Source organism: Podarcis pityusensis (assembly GCF_964106645.2).
Source record: "Podarcis pityusensis genome assembly, chromosome: 3".
Classification (NCBI taxonomy): Eukaryota; Metazoa; Chordata; class Lepidosauria; order Squamata; family Lacertidae; genus Podarcis; species Podarcis pityusensis.
Window position 1 is genome coordinate 108,168,500 of NC_138026.1, and position 20,853 is coordinate 108,189,352.

Genomic DNA, 20,853 nt, shown 5'->3' on the forward strand with positions numbered 1-20,853 from the left:
AGGAGCAATTAACAATTTCATCCTCTGTGTGAAAAATCTTTGGAAACAAGTCAAGGGCTGCCTTTCATTAATATATATATATATATATATATATATATATATATATATGAGCCCCTAACAAACTTAATCGGACTCTAATGATGTTTATTAACTTCTGCAACTTAGGAAAGAATGCTGCCTAAATAAGGGATTGGCCAGTTTGAAAGCTTTCTCAATCACCAGCATGGATGCTTTATTAACTAGGCCTTTAAAGTTAAGGGTTGTGGTTTTTTCTCCAATTAACATGTGGGAGAAGATAATTGAGTAGCTGCAATTTCCCCATCTCAATTTAAACAAATATTCACAGGATTAAAAACAAGATGTAAAGCCAGATCCTGCGCATCTTTTTATTATGTAGCTCAGTAAAAGAGGACAACCCTTGCGCTCAGAAGATCCCTCTAGTTAGGACAAGATTCACATCACTAGACGTGATGAAACCCCTGAAAACAGGGAAAGCTCCATGAATGGATAGGAAAAGGTTCTGTGAGAAAGTGAGGCAGATGATAGGCCTTTTCATATCTGAATTCTATAATAATAATAATAATAATAATAATAATAATTTATTTATTTATATCCCGCCCTCCCCAGCCAAAGCCGGGCTCAGAGCGCCTAACAACAATAAAAGTAACACAGCATTCTAAAATCAATTCAAAATCAAATTAATGGCAACCATTGGGCTAGAGTTCTATGAGGATTACCGAAGGAGGGGGTCAGGCTGTGCCTTGGCCAAAGACCTGGTGGAACAGCTCTGACTTGCAGGCCCTGTGGAAAAATGCCAAGTCCCGCAGGGCCCTAGTCTCTTGTGACAGAGCGTTCCACCAGATCGGGGCCACAGCCGAAAAAGCCCTGGCTCTGGTTGAGGCCAGCCTAACCTTTCTGTAGTCCGGGACCTTCAAGATGTTTTGTTTTTGTTTGAAGACCGTAAGATCCTCCGTGGGACATACCAGGAGAGGCGGTCCCGTAGGTACGAGGGTCCTAGGCCGTATAGGGCTTTAAAGGTTTAAACCAGCACCTTAAACCTGATTCTGTACTCCCCCGGGAGCCAGTGCAGCTGGTATAAGCACCGGGTGAATGTGATCCTGTGGCGAGGACCCCATAAGGAGTCTCACAGCAGCATTCTGCACCCGCTGGAGTTTCTGGGTCAGTCTGAAGGGCAGCCCCACGTAGAGTGAGTTACAATATGAGACTAGAATATGACCATGGTTTAATGTGGAGAATAAGCTTATAAAATCATAGGATTGTAGAGTTGGAAGGGAGCACGTGGGTCATCTAGTCCAGCCCCCTGCAATGCAGGAATCTTTTGCCCAACACAGGGCTCAAACCCATGAGCGTGAGATTAAGAGTCTCACGCTTTACCAACTGGGCTATATTCTTGTGCCGCCATTCATTTCCCACAGTCCATAGGTCATTCTCCTCTGCATCGCTGCCTTTCCACACCCTCCCCATTCTGGGTCTGGATTTTCTCATCCCAGGGATGCTTCGCGAAGGAGAGGGTATAGAAAACCCAAACCGAGGGAAGGGAAAATGCAAGAGGGCAGTGATTTGGAGGCTTTGGACAACGGAGAGTTAACAGGCTTGCCATCCAGATCAAACAGCAGTATGGATGAGCCTTCTGGAAAGTGAAGGAGAATAACTGATATCAGCTGAATGAAGGAGATCACAAGCTGTAAGTTTAGAATTGGGATACTGCAGCTGGTGGGGTGCGCTGGGGTTGCGAAAGCCAGCTGAAAAGAGCTGCTGTGCGACTGAATTAAAGATTAAAGAATAAATGGGGAATGGATAAAATCCTGACTCAGAATGTGTGCAATTGGTATGTAGGGGGGAAGGGGCTATTGGGCTCCTTTTATTGGAAAATTTGGTAGATTAACCTCTCCCCACCACCCAGGTGAGATGTCAGAGGTTTAGGCAAAGTGCACGATGAACCAGGGGGATATTTGGAAAAGAAACGGGGGCGGGGACAGATTCCCCAATCTGCACTTGTTTCTGCTGCTCAAGTGCCTTGTCTTTATTCATGACTTTCTAAAAAGCCACTTGAGGCTTCTCAGCAGAGTGTGCAACACTGTGATGAAGCGCGCAGGTTTCCCTGTCTTTTCTCTAATTCCATCCCATCAGCCGACCAGCGTGAAGCGAAAACGGGCGCCAGGGCTGGACCGGCACAACATTTGTAAACACATTACCATGCCGGAATGAAAAATAATACAAAGTCACATGGCAGAGCTGGCGCCAGGTGCAGGGGGCCTCAGCTTCGAAGTGATGAATGGCTGCTTGGCCTTTGAATTTGTCACGGCTCCTAAGAACCAAATTGAGCGGCTCCCTCCCTCCCCGAAGCTGGTCTTGTTTCTGTGCAATAAACAAGAGCCAGGGTGGGGAAGCTGAAGGCTACGGGGGCACACAGTTGCCATCTTCTCCTCAAAGTTCTCTCTCCGAGCACGAGGGTTTGATGCTTGTTAACCTTTCTTTTACACAAAAGCTACTAACAAGAGGAAATGAGCAGCCTTCCCTGCAAAACGCTCTGTGGATCACGTTGTCTGCAAGTTCAGGTCTGCAGCAGGAGCTACATGGCATCTATACAAGTGGATGCCCACTCTGTTTCCTAGGCATGCCCATAGCTCAGTGATTAGAGCATCTGCTTTGCATGCAGGAGGTCTCCGGTTCAATCCCCAGCATCTCCAGGTAAGGCTCAGAAAGACTCCCGGTCTGAAATCCTGGAGAGATGCTGCTAATCAGGGAAGGGGAATTATGAGACTCCTTTTGAAAAAACAGAAGTCAAGGTCTGATCACCAGCAAGTCTGGTTTCCCCCATCATAGTAATGTTGTCTGCCTTCAAAATGCTACAATTCTGCGATTCTATACTGGTACTGGGATGCAGGTGGCGCTGTGGGTTAAACCACAGAGCCTAGGACTTGCCGATCAGAAGTTCGGCGGTTCGAATCCCCGTGACGGGGTAAGCTCCCGTTGCTCGGTCCCTGCTCCTGCCAACCTAGCAGTTCGAACGCACATCAAAGTGCAAGTAGATAAATAGGTACCGCTCTGGCGGGAAGGTAAACAGCGTTTCCGTGCGCTGCTCTGGTTTGCCAGAAGCGGCTTAGTCGTGCTGGCCACATGACCTGGAAGCTGTACGCCGGCTCCCTGGGCCAATAAAGCGAGATGAGCACCGCAACCCCAGAGTTGGCCATGACTGGACCTAATGGTCAGGGGTCCCTTTACCTTTACACTGGTACTAAATGTATAAGTGAACACTCCCCATTTATCATCATGGAACTGTAGAGCTGGAAGGGAATCTCCTATGCAGGAGTGCACATAATAAAAAATGAGAGAAGTCCGCTCTCGTTTTCCAGTTGGCGGCATTGCGGCTAGGCTTCTGGGACTCTGCAGCGATCCAGCAAGGGGGCAGAGAGTTGACGCCCCCTTCCGTGTTGTCCCAGCTGCGGGGCCACACCCAGTGTGGCACTGCTGGCCAATCAGTGCCGGGCAGGGGTGGGGCCGTGGGAGGGCAGACCCTCCATTCTTGCTGGTGCTTAGGCATTGGGTAAGCCTTTGTTTGGATGGAGGGGAGGTTGTAGCCTCGTCCTGCCCCTCCTCAGTAAGGGTATCCTGCTGAAGGGATCCGGGGGTGTGGGCTCTTTCCAATGTCCCGACATGGGCTAGGGCCATGTCACAACCCCAACAGGGACCCTTCGGAGCGCCCCTATTTGATGTAAGTCATAGGGCTCCCCCTATTGGTGGTTTACCCTTAGTTGGACTCCCTGCAGATGGGTGGGAGTCAAGCCAAACTGCTCACATCTCTAACCAATAAATTTGTGGCCTATTCGAACCCAAAAACCAAAATACTTGTGTCCATGTGCTTATTGTCCATTAGACATCTGAAGGCAGCCCTGTTTAGGGAAGTTTTTAATATTTAATGCTGTATTGTTTTTAACACTCAATTGGGAGTCACCCAGAGTGGCTGGGGAAACTCAGCCAGATGGGTGGGGTTTAAATTAATAATAATAATAATAATAATAATAATAATAATAATAATAATGTGGGGCACATAATTAGGCTTTTCTCATATAGCCAGACTTTCTCCTCTGCAGCAAGGAGTCTCCCATGTAGGATATTTGTATCATACCAGCTGTGCTGAATCAGGGCTAAGAATAAAATCCGCAATGGTGTGAGGGGCGAGGGGGGGGGGGGAGTGTGGTCTACAAAGCCCCAAAGCCACCCTTTCCATTTTAATAGAGTCTGCTGGATTTCATTACATTTCCTCTCTTTACTTATGACCGAAGAGATATTATCAGTCAGATTCAGGTCAGATGCTAACAGCAGCTTGACTATTTTTGGAGGGTACTTTGTACAGAGGGTAGGATTAATTATCCACGAATTATGATGGAAACCCCATGGGAGCGGATGTGGCAAGCATATTGGGAGACCTGCATCCATTGTGAAGGGTGCCATTCAAACAGATGTGGAATTAAGCTTGACAATCAGATGCTTTCTTATTAAAAGGCATCTCATCACCCAGCACTGCATATAAATAGGAGACGCAGCTCATGGCTTTCCATGTGAAGTTTAAATGCTCATTGTGCAGGCAGGAGAGAAAAAGAGTTGAGCAAGTAAGAGGGGAAAACATCACTTGCTTGGACAATTTAGATCAGAATTTTCCAAACTGTGTGTCATGACACGCTAGTGTGTTGGCTGCAGTGTGTAGGTGTGTCGCGCGAACACTCCCCACGCTCTTCCTAGGGATGGAAAGTTTAACCAACCGGTTTGCTGGTAAAACTGAATTGCTGTGTCGTGAAATGATGCATGTCTAAAAATGTGTGTCACCAACATGAAAAGTTTGGAAAGCTCTAATCTAGATTATTAGGGCCATTTTATCCTTTGCCCAATACAGTGGTACCTCAGGTTAAATACGCTTCAGGTTACAGACACTTCAGGTTACAGACTCCGCTAACCCAGAAATAGTACCTCGGGTTAAGAACTTTGCTTCGGGATGAGAACAGAAATCGTGCTCCGGCGGTGCGGCAGCAGCAGGAGGCCCTATTAGCTAAAGTGGTGCTTCAGGTTAAGAACAGTTTCAGGTTAAGAACGGACCTCCGGAACGAATTAAGTACGTAACCCGAGGTACCACTGTAGCTGCCAATCCAGTTCACATGTGGCACCTTGATTCAGCACTTCAGAACAGGAATAAGGCAAGAAAAAGTCTGTGCAAAAGGACAATTTCCCAGGAAATACAGCCGCAACGTCAGGAATACTCACAAATATCTGAGACTGGGAAGATTCTGGAAGGCATATCTATCAATATACACCAGATGGTTTGCTTTCTCAATTCTTCTGTGGGGGGAAAGAAAAACAAGAAAAACGTCAGTTATAATTCGAATTGTCTCGTTTCCCCACAGTATGAGATTCTTTGGCTGGGGAAAGCAACATGATCTGCAAAACAGTATGGGTGAGACCCAATGTAAGGTCAGCGCAACTGGAGTTAAGCAACTCCATTTGCAAGTGAAGTTTATCTATTGGTTCTGGCTGATGTGCTGTGGTAAGAACGAGAATGGCTGCTGCGCAAGTGGTCTGCTGTGAGTGGCTATCTCCCAATATACCTCTTCAGCTAAAAGTTTCTCTTATGTTCTTTGGATTCTTGGTACCAATTCCCATGCTTGCAGAAGGACATATGACTTGCCCCTTCTAGTCCAGAGAACCACTGACCTGACAGTGCAAGACAATTTATTTACCCTCTCCACAAATGTCTCTCTCCCCACCCCGGGCCACCACTACAGTTACACAAATGCATTTGTGATGTGATATAAGCAGTTTGTCACTGTTCAGCTTTCGTTGGCAGAGGCTGATTAACACCATAGCTCTCAACAGAAACAGCTTATCACTTGACTGCTTTTGATTCTGGTGAATTTGGGTTTTGGGCTGGTCCAGATGTCCCAATTGCTACAGGCATTAGCATTTCTGTTATGTACTGAGTTGAATAGGATCCAAAAGGCAGCAGTCTGATTGGTCCTAGAACAATAGGATTCAGAATGCAGCAGTCTGATTGGTCCTAGAACAATGCAGCAGTATGATTGGTCTGCAGGAGCCACCCAATCCGGCTCCAGATGGAAGTGAATCCACAACCTGATTGGCCTACAGGAGAATTCCGGAATTAGCCAATCACGTGCAGCCCATTGTGTAAATAATGTATATAAAGCAGATACTTTGAGGGGACATTCATTCCTCCTCACCACTATGAGCTGAATAAAGAGCATGAAATCTACTCTCGACTCTGAGTATATTTCAATTTCCTTAGCAAACTCTCATCCCTCTCCAATCATTTCATTCAATACATGTGCCTAACTAAACTGGGGTCATCTTTCACATGAGCAGGCCCATTCTTTTAGATTGCCATCAGAGGCCCTGCTTCAGATGCCACTGCCCTCAGTTGTCAACTTTGGTTGTTTTTTTAAAAAATTGGGTTGTTGGTTTTGTTTTGTTTTGATTTTATGTATTTGATATTTTATGTGAACCGCCCTGAGACCTTTGGGTATAGGGCGGTATATAAATAAATAAATAAATAAATAAATAAATAAATACTACTACTACTACTACTACTACTACTACAGACAATGAAAAAAGAAAGGGCCTTTTTAGTGGTGGCCCCCTGCAAACTCGACACATGAAGTTTTTCCCTCCAAAGGCCACACCCCTCACCAGACAGGCTCTACGCTCTCCTTGACTGCTTTTATCTAACTGGACTGTGACCTTGAATGGTGTACCTTTTGCTTAGGGTTGCCATACGCCCAGAATTTCCTGGACGTACCAGTCGGAAGCAATGTCTGGCTGGAAATTGGAAAAAATGTCCGGGAAAATCTGGACGTATGGCAACAAACCCGTTTGTTCTGAGCTCCTTTTAATTAAGATGCAGAACTTTTAAATGTTTTATATCGCTGCTGGTTTTAAACTGTCCGTTTTCAAAGTGCTTTTTAAAAAAAAGCAATTTAAATACATTTTGTATGAGTGCGGCGCTGGCTTCCGAAATGTCTTAACTGCTGCTTTAACTTTAATTGCATTTTATGGGAATTACGTTTTATCCTCTCTTTTTTAAATGGAAGCTGCTTTGAACGGGCTTTGCCCTAAAAGGCTGCCAAGGAACGTTTGAAGTAAATAAAAAGCAATCAAGCCCGGTGTGTGGTCAGGCACCTGTAAGCAGGGGGCTTAACACATGCAAGACCCACAATTGCCAAAGTAATGAAGCATACCCTCCAACATTTATCCAAGGAGAATAGGGATGTCCTAAGGAAAAGCAGGACATTCTGGGATCAAAACAGAAACCAGGACAACTTCTGTACATCTGGGACCGTCCCTGGAAAATAGGGACACTTAGAGGGACAGCACCTGTTCACTTCTCTTCCTTCGGTCCTCAGTCTCCATTATGGGATGGCAGAAGCATCCCCTCTCACAGCCCCCATTGTCACGAGTTACAGAGGGCAGTTACCTCTTTCTCCTTTGGAATGCAAATAGAGCCGAAGAAGGAAGTTGGAAGAGTGACACTCTGCCCCACTTCCTCTTTCACCTCTATGTGCTTTACAGGATCTTAGTTTTACAGAGATTTTGTGGAAAAGCAACATGTGTGTGTGTATGCAATAATAATAATATTATTACCCCTGCCCACTCTGGACGGCTCCCAACAGAATATTAAAAACACAACAAAACATCAAACATTAAAAAAATACCCTAAACAGGGCTGCCTTCAGATGTCTTCTAAAAGTCAGATAGTTGCTTATTTCCTTATAGTTCCCATATCTGATGGGAAGGTGTTCTACAGGGCAAGGGTGGCTACCAAAAAGGCCCTCTACCAGGTTCCCTGTAACTTTGCTTCTCACAGTGAGGGAACCTTCAGAAGGCCCTCAGCACTGGACCTCAGTGTCCGGGCTGAATGATGGGGGTGGAGATGCTCCTTCAGGTATACTGGGTCGTGGCCGTTTGGGGCTTTAAAGGTCAGTGCAAACACTTTGAATTGTGCTCAGAAATGTACTGGGAGCCAATGTAGATCTTTCGGGACTGGTGTTATATGGTCTCAGCGGCCACTCCCAGTCACCAGACACATTCTTTCTGTCTCTTGGAAGTGGGTCTGATCCAGGGGAGAGGGTGAGGGAAGTGACCAAAAGGGGTGGTACCTACAGGGAAAAAAATCAAATGTGCTCATGAGCCTAAAATGGTTGGCAACCCTGCAATAGCCAAGACTGAGTCCTGATGAGCCGATGCAGAAGGAAAGAAAGACACACAGAGAAAAAACTAGTCCTAGATCTATTTTGTTCCCATGGAACCACCATGTTGCATTTTATGGTTGGTCCACCAGTATCTTGTAATGCCCCAGCCCTCCAATTCCATTTATTGACTTACATTTCATAGAGTTTTGGAAGGTTGGCGAACACGTTCGATTCTATAGTTCCCAAGGCATCGTTCTGAGAGATTTCTCTGTCAAGAAAAAGGAATCATCAGCCAAGGTGGCCTCACTATTTATCAGAAGCGTCAACATTACAAATGTACGTGAAAAATGAAGGGAATAACTTAAAAACGTTGCTGGCATCGAAGGATCCATAAATCCTGGACTACAAGCCATTGAAACACAAAGCTGGCTTAAAAGAAAAGAATATTTGTAAGAACCTGTTGCAGGAATAGAGGATGGAGGGGGGGGGAGGGAAAGTACTCCAGTACCTCAGATAGCATAGCAAACATCTCCAGGAGTTTGCAGGATAGAATGCACCAGTCAAGTGAAGGTAGAGGATCACATTTTTTGCTGCCCCCCTCTACTGAAAACTGAGGATATTCTAAGAACTGCTATTTGACTATATGAACTGGTGCGCAAGTTTGTTTCCCCCCCCTCACCCCCTCCTTTTCTCTCTTTTGTGTCAGGTAGGGACTGCCTTATTTTAATTTATTGCATGTAAGTTACTCTGGGAGTCTTTTTGGCTGAGGAGCAGGATACAAATGCAATAGATAGACAGACAGAGAGACAGACAGACAGATGATAGATACTTGAAAAATGAGCACATCAGGAAAATGAATCTCTTTGTTGTGAGTATTTACTATTTGCAGGGCATTTGTTATGCATTCAAAAGGAATATCCCATTTGGACCATGCCAGAAGAGAGAGTCAGCCAGGAGAGGGCCTGCTGCTTCCTTCTAGAAATAGCATTAGCTAGTTGTTTCTATGACAACATGGCCAACTCTTTAGTCATGTAAGAAGAATGCTTAACAGCTTGGCCAGGGCCATTAATTTAACAAAGAGACTGGTTTAACCACTTCATCAATTCTACTGAAGAACCCCATCTTATAAAACCACAGCCCTAGAGGGGACCCAAAGATGGTATCCAAACCAACCAACCCCAATACCCCAAATCCTATAACAACATATTAACTGAACAGTAGTGCTGGGTTGAAGTTTCTGGCACATTCAAGGGATGGGGGAAAACCTTTCCCAAAGTTTGCAAAAAATCTTCAGGGAGTGGAAGTTCTAACATGTCCTCCTCCTCCTCCTCCTCCTCCTCCTCCTCCTCCTCCTCTTCTTCTTCTTCGCTGAGCACTGACAATACTGCCAAAATAGCCCATGGCAGAACCCATCCTTCCCATGGGGCATTCTGTCAAAGGAGGTTGCCTTATACTGACTCAGATCAATGGACCACCTAGCTCAGTATGGTCTATGCTGATTGGTTTCAGGCAGGGTTCTCTCCCAACCCTACTTGGAGATGAGAATTGGCCCTATGATCTTCAACAGGCAAAACAGATGCTCAGCCACTGAGCTACGGCTCTTCCCTCCTTGTCAAAGAGCTCTGAAGCTAGGCTTCAGAAGCAGAAGAAAGCCACCCTCCGTCACTGTGTTGGGTCCTACCCCCACCCCAAGGTGCTGTGAGGCAGAGACACATATCTCAATTAACCTTATAAACCACATCAACGGTGAATGGAAAATGCAAAACAACTCACGACCCAACATTAACAACCTCGTGTTTAAATTCCCCACTCACGTCAAGAAATGCGATTAAGTGGAAGTTCTATTGCTAATTCCACTACATTACACATTATGATGAAACGGGTAACAGCAGGTGTTTTTACAGCGACACAGTATATATCAAGGTTTTTTTGTTTCTTTTTTTAAAGTAAACCTCGAATGGTAAATTAAACAAAACTTAAACACTCAAACGCACACACACACACACACACACACACACACAGTCTAGCTACGATAAAATAAAAATAAAAATGTGTCTTTTATGTTTATGATCTGTCTCCCGCAATTCACCCAAGCTAAGCAAGCGGAAGCAGCTCTTGCTTCCTTGAATACAAACCCCTCTTAAAGGGATCATTTATTATTTCAAGCTATGCTAGGTTTGAAGTAATTATCATCTTTATCTAGCAGGAGTGAGGGAGGAAGGAAAAGAGCGATGCACGGGGAGAGCAGGGTGGGATGTGGTTTCTAGAAGGCTTTGCAACATGGGGTTTGGTTTAAATGTGAGTAGAACTCTGCATGCTCTCAGATCAAAATCCTCCACCCCACTAGCCCAAATTCTTTTCCAAGAAAAGCAACACTCTTTCATCTGTCACAGTTTTGTGGTAGAGCCCCTTCATCGCTCCAAGGCTTAATCTTCTAAAATGATAAATCAAGCCCTCCCCCTTAAAGACCTGGACAACCGACACCCTGTGTTGTGGGTGGGTACGATTGGTCAGCCACAACATCCGATTGGTAGGTCCCTCGTAACTGGGTACAATCTGGCCAATGGGACTCAGTCCAAATGGTTCGAGGAACCTATTTATGCCCATGCACATGACCCAGAGCTTCCTCTTTCGGCGCGTGCATTTGGAACACCTGCCCACCTCTCCCTACTTTTAGGGCTTTGTGCTTGACCTTGCTATGCCGTCATGTGTCGTCTGTCATTGGGACAGGGGCATGGCAGGAATTTCCCCCACTTGGCTGATTGGCTGTTGCCATTTGGGTTTTGCCTGTTGCGTAGCAAATCGCCACAAATTGTAAGGTTCCGGATAGGCTCTGGTTCAGGTGATAGGGATGGGAGAACGCTCTCGCCATCCGTATGTGAAGGGTATTCCGTTAAAGGAATCCAAAGACTCTATGGTTTGGTCAACCCCTGAGAGGGGGTTGTGCCCATGTCTGAGTCCAGGGGGACATTTGGGTGGTGGAGTTAGCCTGTTCCCAGCTTTCCGCTTATCCGGGCGTTCACCCTTGGCTGACCTATGCTGGTGCCCTGGGTCAACGCTACCTGCATGGCAGGGAGCTAGTCGAACCAGAGCCTATGCAACCAGTCACTTTCTGTGATTGATAAAGTTGTGGCCTACATTCAGCCAAAAACCAAAACCAAAATTTGAGTCAAGTGTGAATTTATTTAGGGGAGAGGTTTCTGGGTCTGAACACACAAGAAGAGACCCATCTAGTCCAGCATCAAATTCTCACAGTGGCCAGCCAGATGCCAGTGGTAAGACCACAGGCAGGACATCAGCGCAACAGTGCTCTCCTATCCTGCTATTCCCAACAACAGGCATTCAGAAACAATGCGTTTCCATGGCCTGCTCCCCTTTCCATCCCTCTTTTCTTGGGGTCCCTGCTGCTTCTCTTGGCACACGGTGTCAGCATACCCTTCTCTCCAACTTTCCTAGTCCTGCACAGCTTTCCTTTCCTTGATTTCTCCAGTCTTCTCCCTTCTCTCCAATAATAATAATAATAATAAGGGAGCTGGGCATGTTTAGCCTGGAGAAGAGGAGGTTAAGGGGTGATATGATAGCCATGTTCAAATATATAAAAGGATGTCACATAGAGGAGGGAGAAAGGTTGTTTTCTGCTGCTCCAGAGAAGCGGACACGGAGCAATGGATCCAAACTACAAGAAAGAAGATTCCACCTAAACATTAGGAAGAACTTCCTGACGTTAAGAGCTGTTCGACAGTGGAATTTGCTGCCAAGGAGTGTGGTGGAGTCTCCTTCTTTGGAGGTCTTTAAGCAGAGGCTTGACAACCATATGTCAGGAGTGCTCTGATGGTGTTTCCTGCTTGGCAGGGGGTTGGACTCGATGGCCCTTGTGGTCTCTTCCAACTCTCCAGTTACAGATGGGTAGCCGTGTTGGTCTGCCATAGTCGAAAAAAAAAAAATTCCTTCCTGTAGCACCTTAAAGACCAACTAAGTTAGTTCTTGGTATAAGCTTTCGTGTGCATGCACACTTCTTCAGATAAGTTCTGAAGAGGTATCTGAAGAAGTGTGCATGCACACGAAAGCTTATACCAAGAACTAACTTAGTTGGTCTTTAAGGTGCTACAGGAAGGAATTTTTTTATTTCTTCCAACTCTATGATTCTATGATTCTATAATTTATTATTTATACCTCGCTCATCTGGCTGGGTTTCCCCAGCCACTCTGGGCAGCTTCCAACTGAATATTAAAAACAATACAGCGTCAGACATTAAAAACTTCCCTAAACAGGGCCACCTTCTTTTTTTTTTTTAGAGTTTTTTATTATTATTAAAGATTTTCTTGTTTTACAGGTTGTCTTTTAAAAGTAAAATAGTTGTTTATTGCCTTGACATCTGCTGGGAGGGCGTTCCACAGGGCAGGCGCCACTACCGAGAAGGCCCTCTGCTTGGTTCCCTGTAACCTCACTTCTCACAGTGAGAGAACCACCAGAAGGCCCTCAGCACTGGACCTCAGTGTCGGGGCTGGTTGATGGGGGTGGAGACGCTCCTTCAGGTATACAGAACCGAGGTCTGTATACATCAGCACTGAGTAGGTACGCACCGCCTCCAAACAAGAGGTGCGGCTGTTCCTATCCTTAGCATCTAGATAAAGGTTTGGAGACTATCATAGTTAAGCGATATATAGTTCTAAGTTCATAAGTTTATCCTTCTAGCCAAAGGCCATGACAAACCCTTAGTGATAGTATTAATAAAATAACACAGAGCATACAGCCAACATCGATGGTGAAAGGGACCAGAGAGACACCAACAAGCTTAAATTTGAAGCCGCAACTTCAGAACTTCAAAGCTCCCAATCACGTGATGTCATTGAGGGGCGACAGGTCCGTGTGCAGCCCCAACTACCCATCAAATTTGGCCCACGCCTCTAGATCCTGGTAAGAATCTTGGCTTCTGGAGCCAATGAGATTCTGTACTCTTGCTTTAACCCTTTGCTATGGTCCTGATCCAAATTAGGGAGGCTGCTGCTGAAATCCACATTAGAAAATCAGGCCCAGTCACTTCGATGGAAGATGCCACCCGACAAATCCAAACTGCAGGAGTAATCGGAAGCTATGAATTGTTTGCAACCCTTTGCACTTCAGTGGGGAGGAAGGGCAGTTGTCAGGCTCACAGACTGGTAAAAAGGAGGTGGAGGGGTTGCAGAATCTCATTTGCCACTTAACAAACTAATTTATAGCAACCTCCCACACCAAACTTAGAATTTGTGGCAGTCCTGCCTTTTGCCAGCTGAATCGGAATGTGCAGTGACTCCATGTTTAACCCCCCCCCCAAAAAAACCTTCTTGTGGCTAAGGTGTTGTTGTGGTTGTTGTTACATTCACTGGTTCAGAAGATGTAGATCGTTTAAAGAACTTGAAAAATGAAAGGAAAATAATTGGGGTGGTGGAGGCAGCAAGGGAGAAAATAAAAATATGCCCCATTGACCATTGCATCCCTCCAGACTTATCTCTCCAGGCGTTATCTGTTAGTTTCCAAAAGCTCAACATTTTTTTCATCCACCCTCCATAGACACCCCGCATTGTCTCTTTCAGTGCGTGACCCAAGCATTGCCATAGCAACTGGTCTCCCAATTAGCCTTCAGCTGGTCACAATCAATATGATTAGACAAGGTCAGCTTCAGAACCAATACTATGGATTTTGTTAAAAGGCCATGGCAGATCAGAAATAGCCAGGAATAAAGGCAACGTAATAATTTGCCTGCGGACAGGAACACGACTGTAAAAACAATTGCACAAAATCAGCACCATAACCATCATTTAGCACAGGCTTCCTCAAACTCGGCCCTCCAGAAGTTTTTTTTGGCCTACAACTCCCATGATCCCTAACTAGCAGGACCAGTGGTCAGGGATGATGGGAATTGTAGTCTCAAAAATATCTGGATGGCTGAGTTTGAGGAAGCCTGATCTAGCAGCATGTAGATGGTTGTCTACATTATGAGTTCCCTGAACCCTTCTAAGAAGCAAATTCTTCTATTCCTGCTGTTTCTCTGCATCCAAGGGTAGGCTACAATAGCTGGAATCAACGACCTCCATTTGAAGAGAAGCCAGCTGCAGCTATTTTGGGGTGTCCATTTTGCAGATGAAGGACAGGGAATCTGTAGCCCTCCAAATGCTGTTGTGCTACAAAACCCATCAAGAGCCAGAGTCCAACATCTGGAGGGCTGCAGTTTCCCACTCCTCCCCAGTGCTGGTGTTGGTTGGCTCCCATAGATTTTTTTTTTTTGGTGGGGGCAGGTCATGGGAGACTGCAAAGCAGAGACACAGCTGAGAAGTGAGGAAACCCTGCCCTTGTGGCTCAGACTTAAAAGCAGAGGACTGATTCAGCCAGTGGTGTAGTGGTCTGGGGTCGGATGAAGTCAAATACCTGCTATTATATCTTCAGCAGGGTCCCCGGCTCCAGCACCAAATCAGCAGGAAAGGGGAGCTTTTCAGCCACTGCATGCTCCGAAACAAAGCATTTAGGAAAACTGAAGATACAAGGTGTTTCAGTTTCAAGGGAATAGCGGGCATGTTCTGTGATCATGGAACTCCAAGGATGGAACTCCAAGGAAAACACAACTTAAGTCACTCCGAAATACGATAGTGGTGCACTCCAAATTATTTGTCCATGTGCATGACTGGAAAATCGTAGATCTTGCTGAAAGGCATCAAGTGGAGATCTGCATTGTTGGTTGTAATACATTCCTAATTATAATTCTTAGAAGGGGCTGAGCTAAGAGGGGTTGTGGCTGTGGCTATCACAAAGGGCCCCTGAACTTCTGAATTTGCCACTACAGTACTGGGTTCAGCCCTTGCTCCCATGGTGTCTGACTGTCCACCACATTACATTCCTATGCAATCATCATACATAATAACATCGAAACTAGAAGAGGTGGGTCTTGTTCTAGGAGTGAACAAGCCCATCGGTGGTGCTCTCCTACCTGCTTTCCTCATCAATTGATGGAGAATGGTCTGTAAAAAGTAGAAAGGTTGTATCCAACTAAGCCATACTCAAGAGACGACCCATTGAAAGCAATGGATGCAACTACATTAATTTCAATCAGTCTATTCTGACTAGGAGAGGGATGCGGGTGGCACTGGGGGTTAAACCACTGAGCCTAGGACTTGCCGATCAGAAGGTCAGCAGTTCAAATCCCCGCGATGGGGTGAGCTCCTGTTGTTCGATCCCAGCTTCTGCCCACCTAGCTGTTCGAAAGCATGTCAAGTGCAAGTAGATAGATAGGTACTGCTCCGGCGGGAAGGTAAATGGCGTTTCTCTGCACGGCTCTGGTTCGCCAGAAGCGGCTTAGTTATGCTGGCCACATGAGTCGGAAGCTGTCTGCGGACAAACGCCGGCTCTCTCGGCCTATAGAGCGAGATGAGCGCACAACCCCAGAGTCATCCGTGACTGGACCTAACGGTCAGGGGTACCTTTACCTTTATTCTGACTAAGTTTGGATACAACCCATAATCTTTGGCACAACACTAGATTGTAGATACAGTCTTCAAAATTTGAACAATTCTCAGAAAGCTTGTTATGGACAAAATGTGTCCTTATTTCCTGTTGCTGTGTGTTATCCCTTGCCAGAAACAGAATTGCAATGAACAACACTGACCTTTATATACATGACACTCTACAGAGGATGTATTTAAGTATCATTTTGATAAACTCAGAGGATTACTGTGCTCTCTCTCCTTTGATACCTTGCAAACTACATCACCGCTGACTTCATCTCATGCCACCATTTTGCTGAAGAGCAACACATTCTGTCATGTTCAATACTTAAGGTAATTAAAACAATATGATTTCATTATCTTTATGTAGCCTCCACTGTATGCTGAAAACACTCCTCTTACCTGGCCTTTGATGCTGAGAGAGAGTGATTTTAGGACCCACCCTATTCTTCGGATTGTAAATATTGTACTTTTATATTTCTCTAACCCTCTTCCTTGATCTTACCTCTGTGGGATGTGAAACACAAGAGCAGTCAAGTACAACATTCCTAGAGTGAACATGTTTACACATGGGGAGGAATGTTTGTCCAGCCAGCAGGTAAACTTCCTGTTTCCTTCTGGGCTGGGACAGACTTCCTCTGCATGTGACTAGAGGTGGGTGTGGCCTCACCTGTGCAGGTAACGACAAAAGCACAGGGCAGGGCAGCCATCTCTCTCTCTTTCACTACATGCATCGAAGAAACAACATCTACTAAGCCAAAGATGCCCTATTGGCTTCCAGCAAAGAGAGGACAAAGGGACTGTCTTCTTATGAGATAGATTCCAAGTGTATGTTACTTTATTAAGCTAAGTCTACCTTCTGGGATCTGATTGTGAACAGAATGTGAGTAAACTCTTTTTATACTGTGTCGTCTCTTATATTTTATGAGGGAAAAAGGGGAAAATACCAGAACAGTTATTATAGAGGCTTTAGCGAGCCTGAGCAAACGCAGCCGCTGCAAATTTAAAAGAAGGGAATGTTACTCTGTTGAAATTGTGCAACTTGTTAACAGAAGTTGGATAAGGATATAATCAGACAACATATCCTCTCCTGCATCCCTGAACATTCCCACAACCTCAAGGAAGCAGAGACCATGATCCAAGAATGTATAAGCTCCATTTTTACAGAGCACCGCTCTTGGTCTGTTCATTCAAAAAGTTTTAAGACAAGCCAAGCGAAAGCTTTTCTCTTTGATAGCAGCTGTGAGTTATTGGCAGGAATAACAAATGATCAGCTCCATTTAAAAAAATTATTACTTCTTGAAGGAGCTGTAAGGGTATCACAATAGTCAAGGTCTCTCCTACTGATAGGCCTTGGCAAGAGAAAGCAAGCTGCCAGGTGTTCCACTTGCAGGCCAGAAGAGGGATGGGGGAAAGGAAACAAACAAGACACCTAAGTGATGCTATTGGACCATTGTGGATTTCAGAAGTCACACACAAGGCCTTGGATTGCCAAAATTTGGCTTCATTACGGCAAAGCAGTGCCAGCTGCGCTCCCACAAAAGACAACAGGCCACCTTTCTTCCATGGCCAAGTTTTCCTTGGCAGGGTCAGCGATATTTGCAGGAATCTACCACCATGAAACTAGCTAGATGACAGATTAGGCTCCATGTTGCAATGTCCAGATGATGTAGCAAAGTTTTCTGATCAGTTGAGTCAAATCTCTATTGTAGTCTGGATGGGTCTAGGGGGGCAAAAGCAATTTCCATTCTACCCTACATTTGTTACAGTCAGTACTGCTTCGGCTCATATTTCGCTACAACCTACGCCATTCGTTTTGCTATCCGCTATGGCCAAAGCAAATTGAATTTATTATGCAATTCACTACATAATTAATTTCAGCACAACGGATGGGAAATGCCAAAAACATTGTGGGAAACAACATATCTATTTACATAATGTGTGTGGACTAAAATACCTATGATAGTGAACACCACTCCTATTCATTTGTGTGCTTTCTACTCCTGACCTTGGATGTGCATGAGAATTGCAGCAATTTCTGCTCCTGTTTCCATTTGCGACGGAATCCTCTAGCATTCCTGCTTTCAGCCAGTGACAATGTGATTGGAGGACACAGACCTGACTGGCCTATCCCAGAACATTTGGAGTGCTAGCCCTACAAGACAATGACAGAGAGGGGGAACCAGTGGCCCTCCAGATGTTGGAGTACAAACCCTATCATCCCTAACCATTGGCCATGGTGCCTGATCCTGAAGGGAGCAGATAGCCCAAGGAACAACTGGAGAACCATGGATTCCCCAGCCCTTAACTAAGCGCATAGCTGTGCACCTGCAATGAGATCATCTTTCTGCCTCCAAGAGACTGGCTACTGAGCAACTAGGAATTAGAAGCAACGTCCTTCTATATCGGAGTGGTAAAAGATAGCCAAATAGAAATGGCACCTAGGAGCCCAGTCAACTGTTATGGAAGCCACTAATCTTGCAGCACAAATATCAGGCTCTGAAAAAGTGACAGATTCCTCAGGTTTGCTGGATGGGTTCTGTCCCTCAAGGAGATCCTAGGTTCAAGTTCTGGGCATCTAGCTAGAGGAAAAGCTGGCTGTGTCTAGCACTTCCGGTGCCTGATGGAAGCAAAGCTTACAGCAAAATCTCTGATCAAGAAGAGCAGAAATGAGCCCAACCCCTTGGTTTTGGCCCCTTTACCCTGGTCTGGGGAAACTGTTCTTAGACCCTCAACTCCCATCAGTCTCAGGCAGCATGGCGAAGGTCCAGGAATGTTGGAAATTGGAATCCAGCAACAAATGGAAGGCAACCAACCGGTTCTCCATTCATGTTTCACCCCCTTCCCTGGAGACACTGAGAAAGGGTCTAAATGCCTGGAACTTCAGGTCAAGCCCTGAGACGTGGCAATTTTCCTTCCACCTAAATTTAGAATAGATAGCTCACATTTCTCCATCATTTTCCCTACTGTAAAAAGCCCGGTTCTTTTTTTCCCTAGGGGAGGGAGAAAGGGGAGCATCTTGACTGCATGAGAGTGCCAAATCCACTTTAATTGCACCACCTGAATTATCTGGTATGTGACTGAATTCCACCTGCTAAAGAGCGACAGTCTGAAAGCGTCTCCGATCTGCACCTCGCATACCAATGTGCAGTGGCTTAGTTATTCACAAGCTTTAACCGTATCTGAACACCCCGGTGCAGATCTCGTTACATTTATGCAGATCCACACCCTGTGGGATGATAGGCTCGAATCTTTTACCAATGCAAAAGCTTTCCCCTCTGTGGAAAAGTTGTTTTTCTCTCCCCCTACAAAATTCAGCACAATGACATTTTTCCATTAAGCTCTCTCTTCAGTCGATAGGCCCTGCAGATGGGTCCTCGAGAGCCTGTTTGAAGTCATCCATTCCCTTCTCACAGACATGAAATTTTTAATTCACTAAACTTCTGCAGCGTATATATCCATTGTGGGAATTTCTTTCCCCGCTAGCTTCGTGCTAACACAGCGCGCCGCATGTGTATTGAAGTATCTAATTTGTATACTCTAGGAAAAATACATTTTACCACATGGAGGCATCACATTTCTAATAGCCATTTCCTTTAAATAGCCTACCGTTGACTTTAATCTAGGTTTTTTTTGTGTGTGTATGATATTGCGGGGCGGGGGGAGGCAGGTGGAAGAATCTCATACAAGGGGGTCTCCTTTTTATATGCAAATATATCACTTGATTATATAGTTTGTGCCCCTACATTATCATGAATATTTCCAATGAATGTTTTATGGGTTATATTTTTGATTTGTGAGCCATTTCACATTTCATTGCTGCTTCTCATCTGCAGACGCCGCCGATGCTGATTGGTCTCGTTTGCATATTCATCAACCCCCTATTTTCATTGCTGCCGCACTTTAAACTGTTTCCCCACAGAGTTTCCACAGCACATCGCTATATTTTCAAATGAAAGCCACTTCCCCTGCTTAGCATTGTGTTTCTTCTCCCCCCCACCCCCTCCCGGCTGCTCTTTCGCTAACAGTGTTTGTCAGTTTTGTCACAAGCTTCCTCCCTCATCAACATCCCCTCTTTCGCACTTTATACAAGGCAGACATATGGTTTCTGCAGGTAACGAACAACAATAGAAATAGTTTACAGGTGGGCTCAGCAGTCATCTTCATGCTTCCATGAGCCCTGCTGGGAGGCAAGGGATGTGCAGCAAAAATGAACAAGCCAGTATTGGCCCACAAGGATGACTTGCAGGGTGGAAGGGTGGAGACTAATGGCAGGGACTTACTAAGCTGCCTTTGGTCCACCTAGTTCAGTGCTATCTACACTAACTGGCAGTGTCTCTCCAGGATTTCAGACTCTGTCCTCTCTTAGTCTTACCTGGAGATGCTGGAGATGTTCTGCATGCAATGCAGGTACTCTATTACTGAGCTACATTTTGGACTCAGAGCTGTCCATGGAGGAGCAGGTCAATTCTGTGTGCACAGCAGCTGTCTACCAGCTTCATGTGATACGCTGGCTGAGTCCCTACCTGCCCACAGACTGTCTCACCAGAGTGGTGCATGCTCTGGTTATCTCCCACTTGGACTACTGCAATGCGCTCTACGTGCGGCTACCTTTGAATGTGACTTGGGAGCGGCCGCCGAGACCATATAACACCGGTCCTGAAAGACCTACAGTGGCTCCCAGTATGTTTCCAAGCAAAATTCAAAGTGTTGGTGCTGACCTTTAAAGCCCTAAATGGCCTCGGCCCAGTATACCTGAAGGAGTGTCTCCACCCCCATCTCTCAGCCCGGACACTGAGGTCCAGCTCCGAGGGCCTTCTGGTGGTTCCCTCACCGTGAGAAGTGAGGTTACAGGGAACCAGACAGAGGGCCTTCTCGGCTGTGGTGCCCACCCTGTGGAACGCCCTCCCACCAGATGTCAAGAAAAGAAACAACTATCTGACTTTTAGAAGACATCTGAAGACAGCCCTGTTTAGGGAAGTTTTTAATGTTTGATGTTTTATCGTGTTTTTAATATTCTGTTGGGAGCCGCCCAGAGTGGCGGGGTAAAAATAATACATAATCATCATCATCATTATTACAGCCAATTGCCAGGCAGGTAAAGTCAACTGATCCTAGTTTTGTCCCCAACCTCCTCTGAGGGGTTCCTACAAAGGCAAACA

The 20,853-nt window shown here is 45.6% G+C and overlaps 1 protein-coding gene across 3 annotated transcripts in view; it reads right to left on the reverse strand.

Annotated features, from left to right (window-relative positions):
• Positions 1–20,853, reverse strand: part of FSHR (follicle stimulating hormone receptor) — an 88,623-nt gene that overhangs the window by 34,183 nt on the left and 33,587 nt on the right. For 2 of the 3 annotated variants that reach the window (XR_013984774.1, XM_081000961.1), the window contains exons 3-4: positions 8,410–8,484; positions 5,281–5,355 (exon numbers count right to left, since the gene is read on the reverse strand). Coding sequence is in view for 2 of the 3 variants with exons in the window: in XM_081000961.1 (XP_080857087.1) it covers positions 5,281–5,355; positions 8,410–8,484 (150 nt within the window). In the remaining variant the exon portion in view is untranslated. The remainder of the gene's footprint in view (positions 1–5,280; positions 5,356–8,409; positions 8,485–20,853) is intronic. The other variant, XM_081000962.1, reaches the window with a different exon arrangement.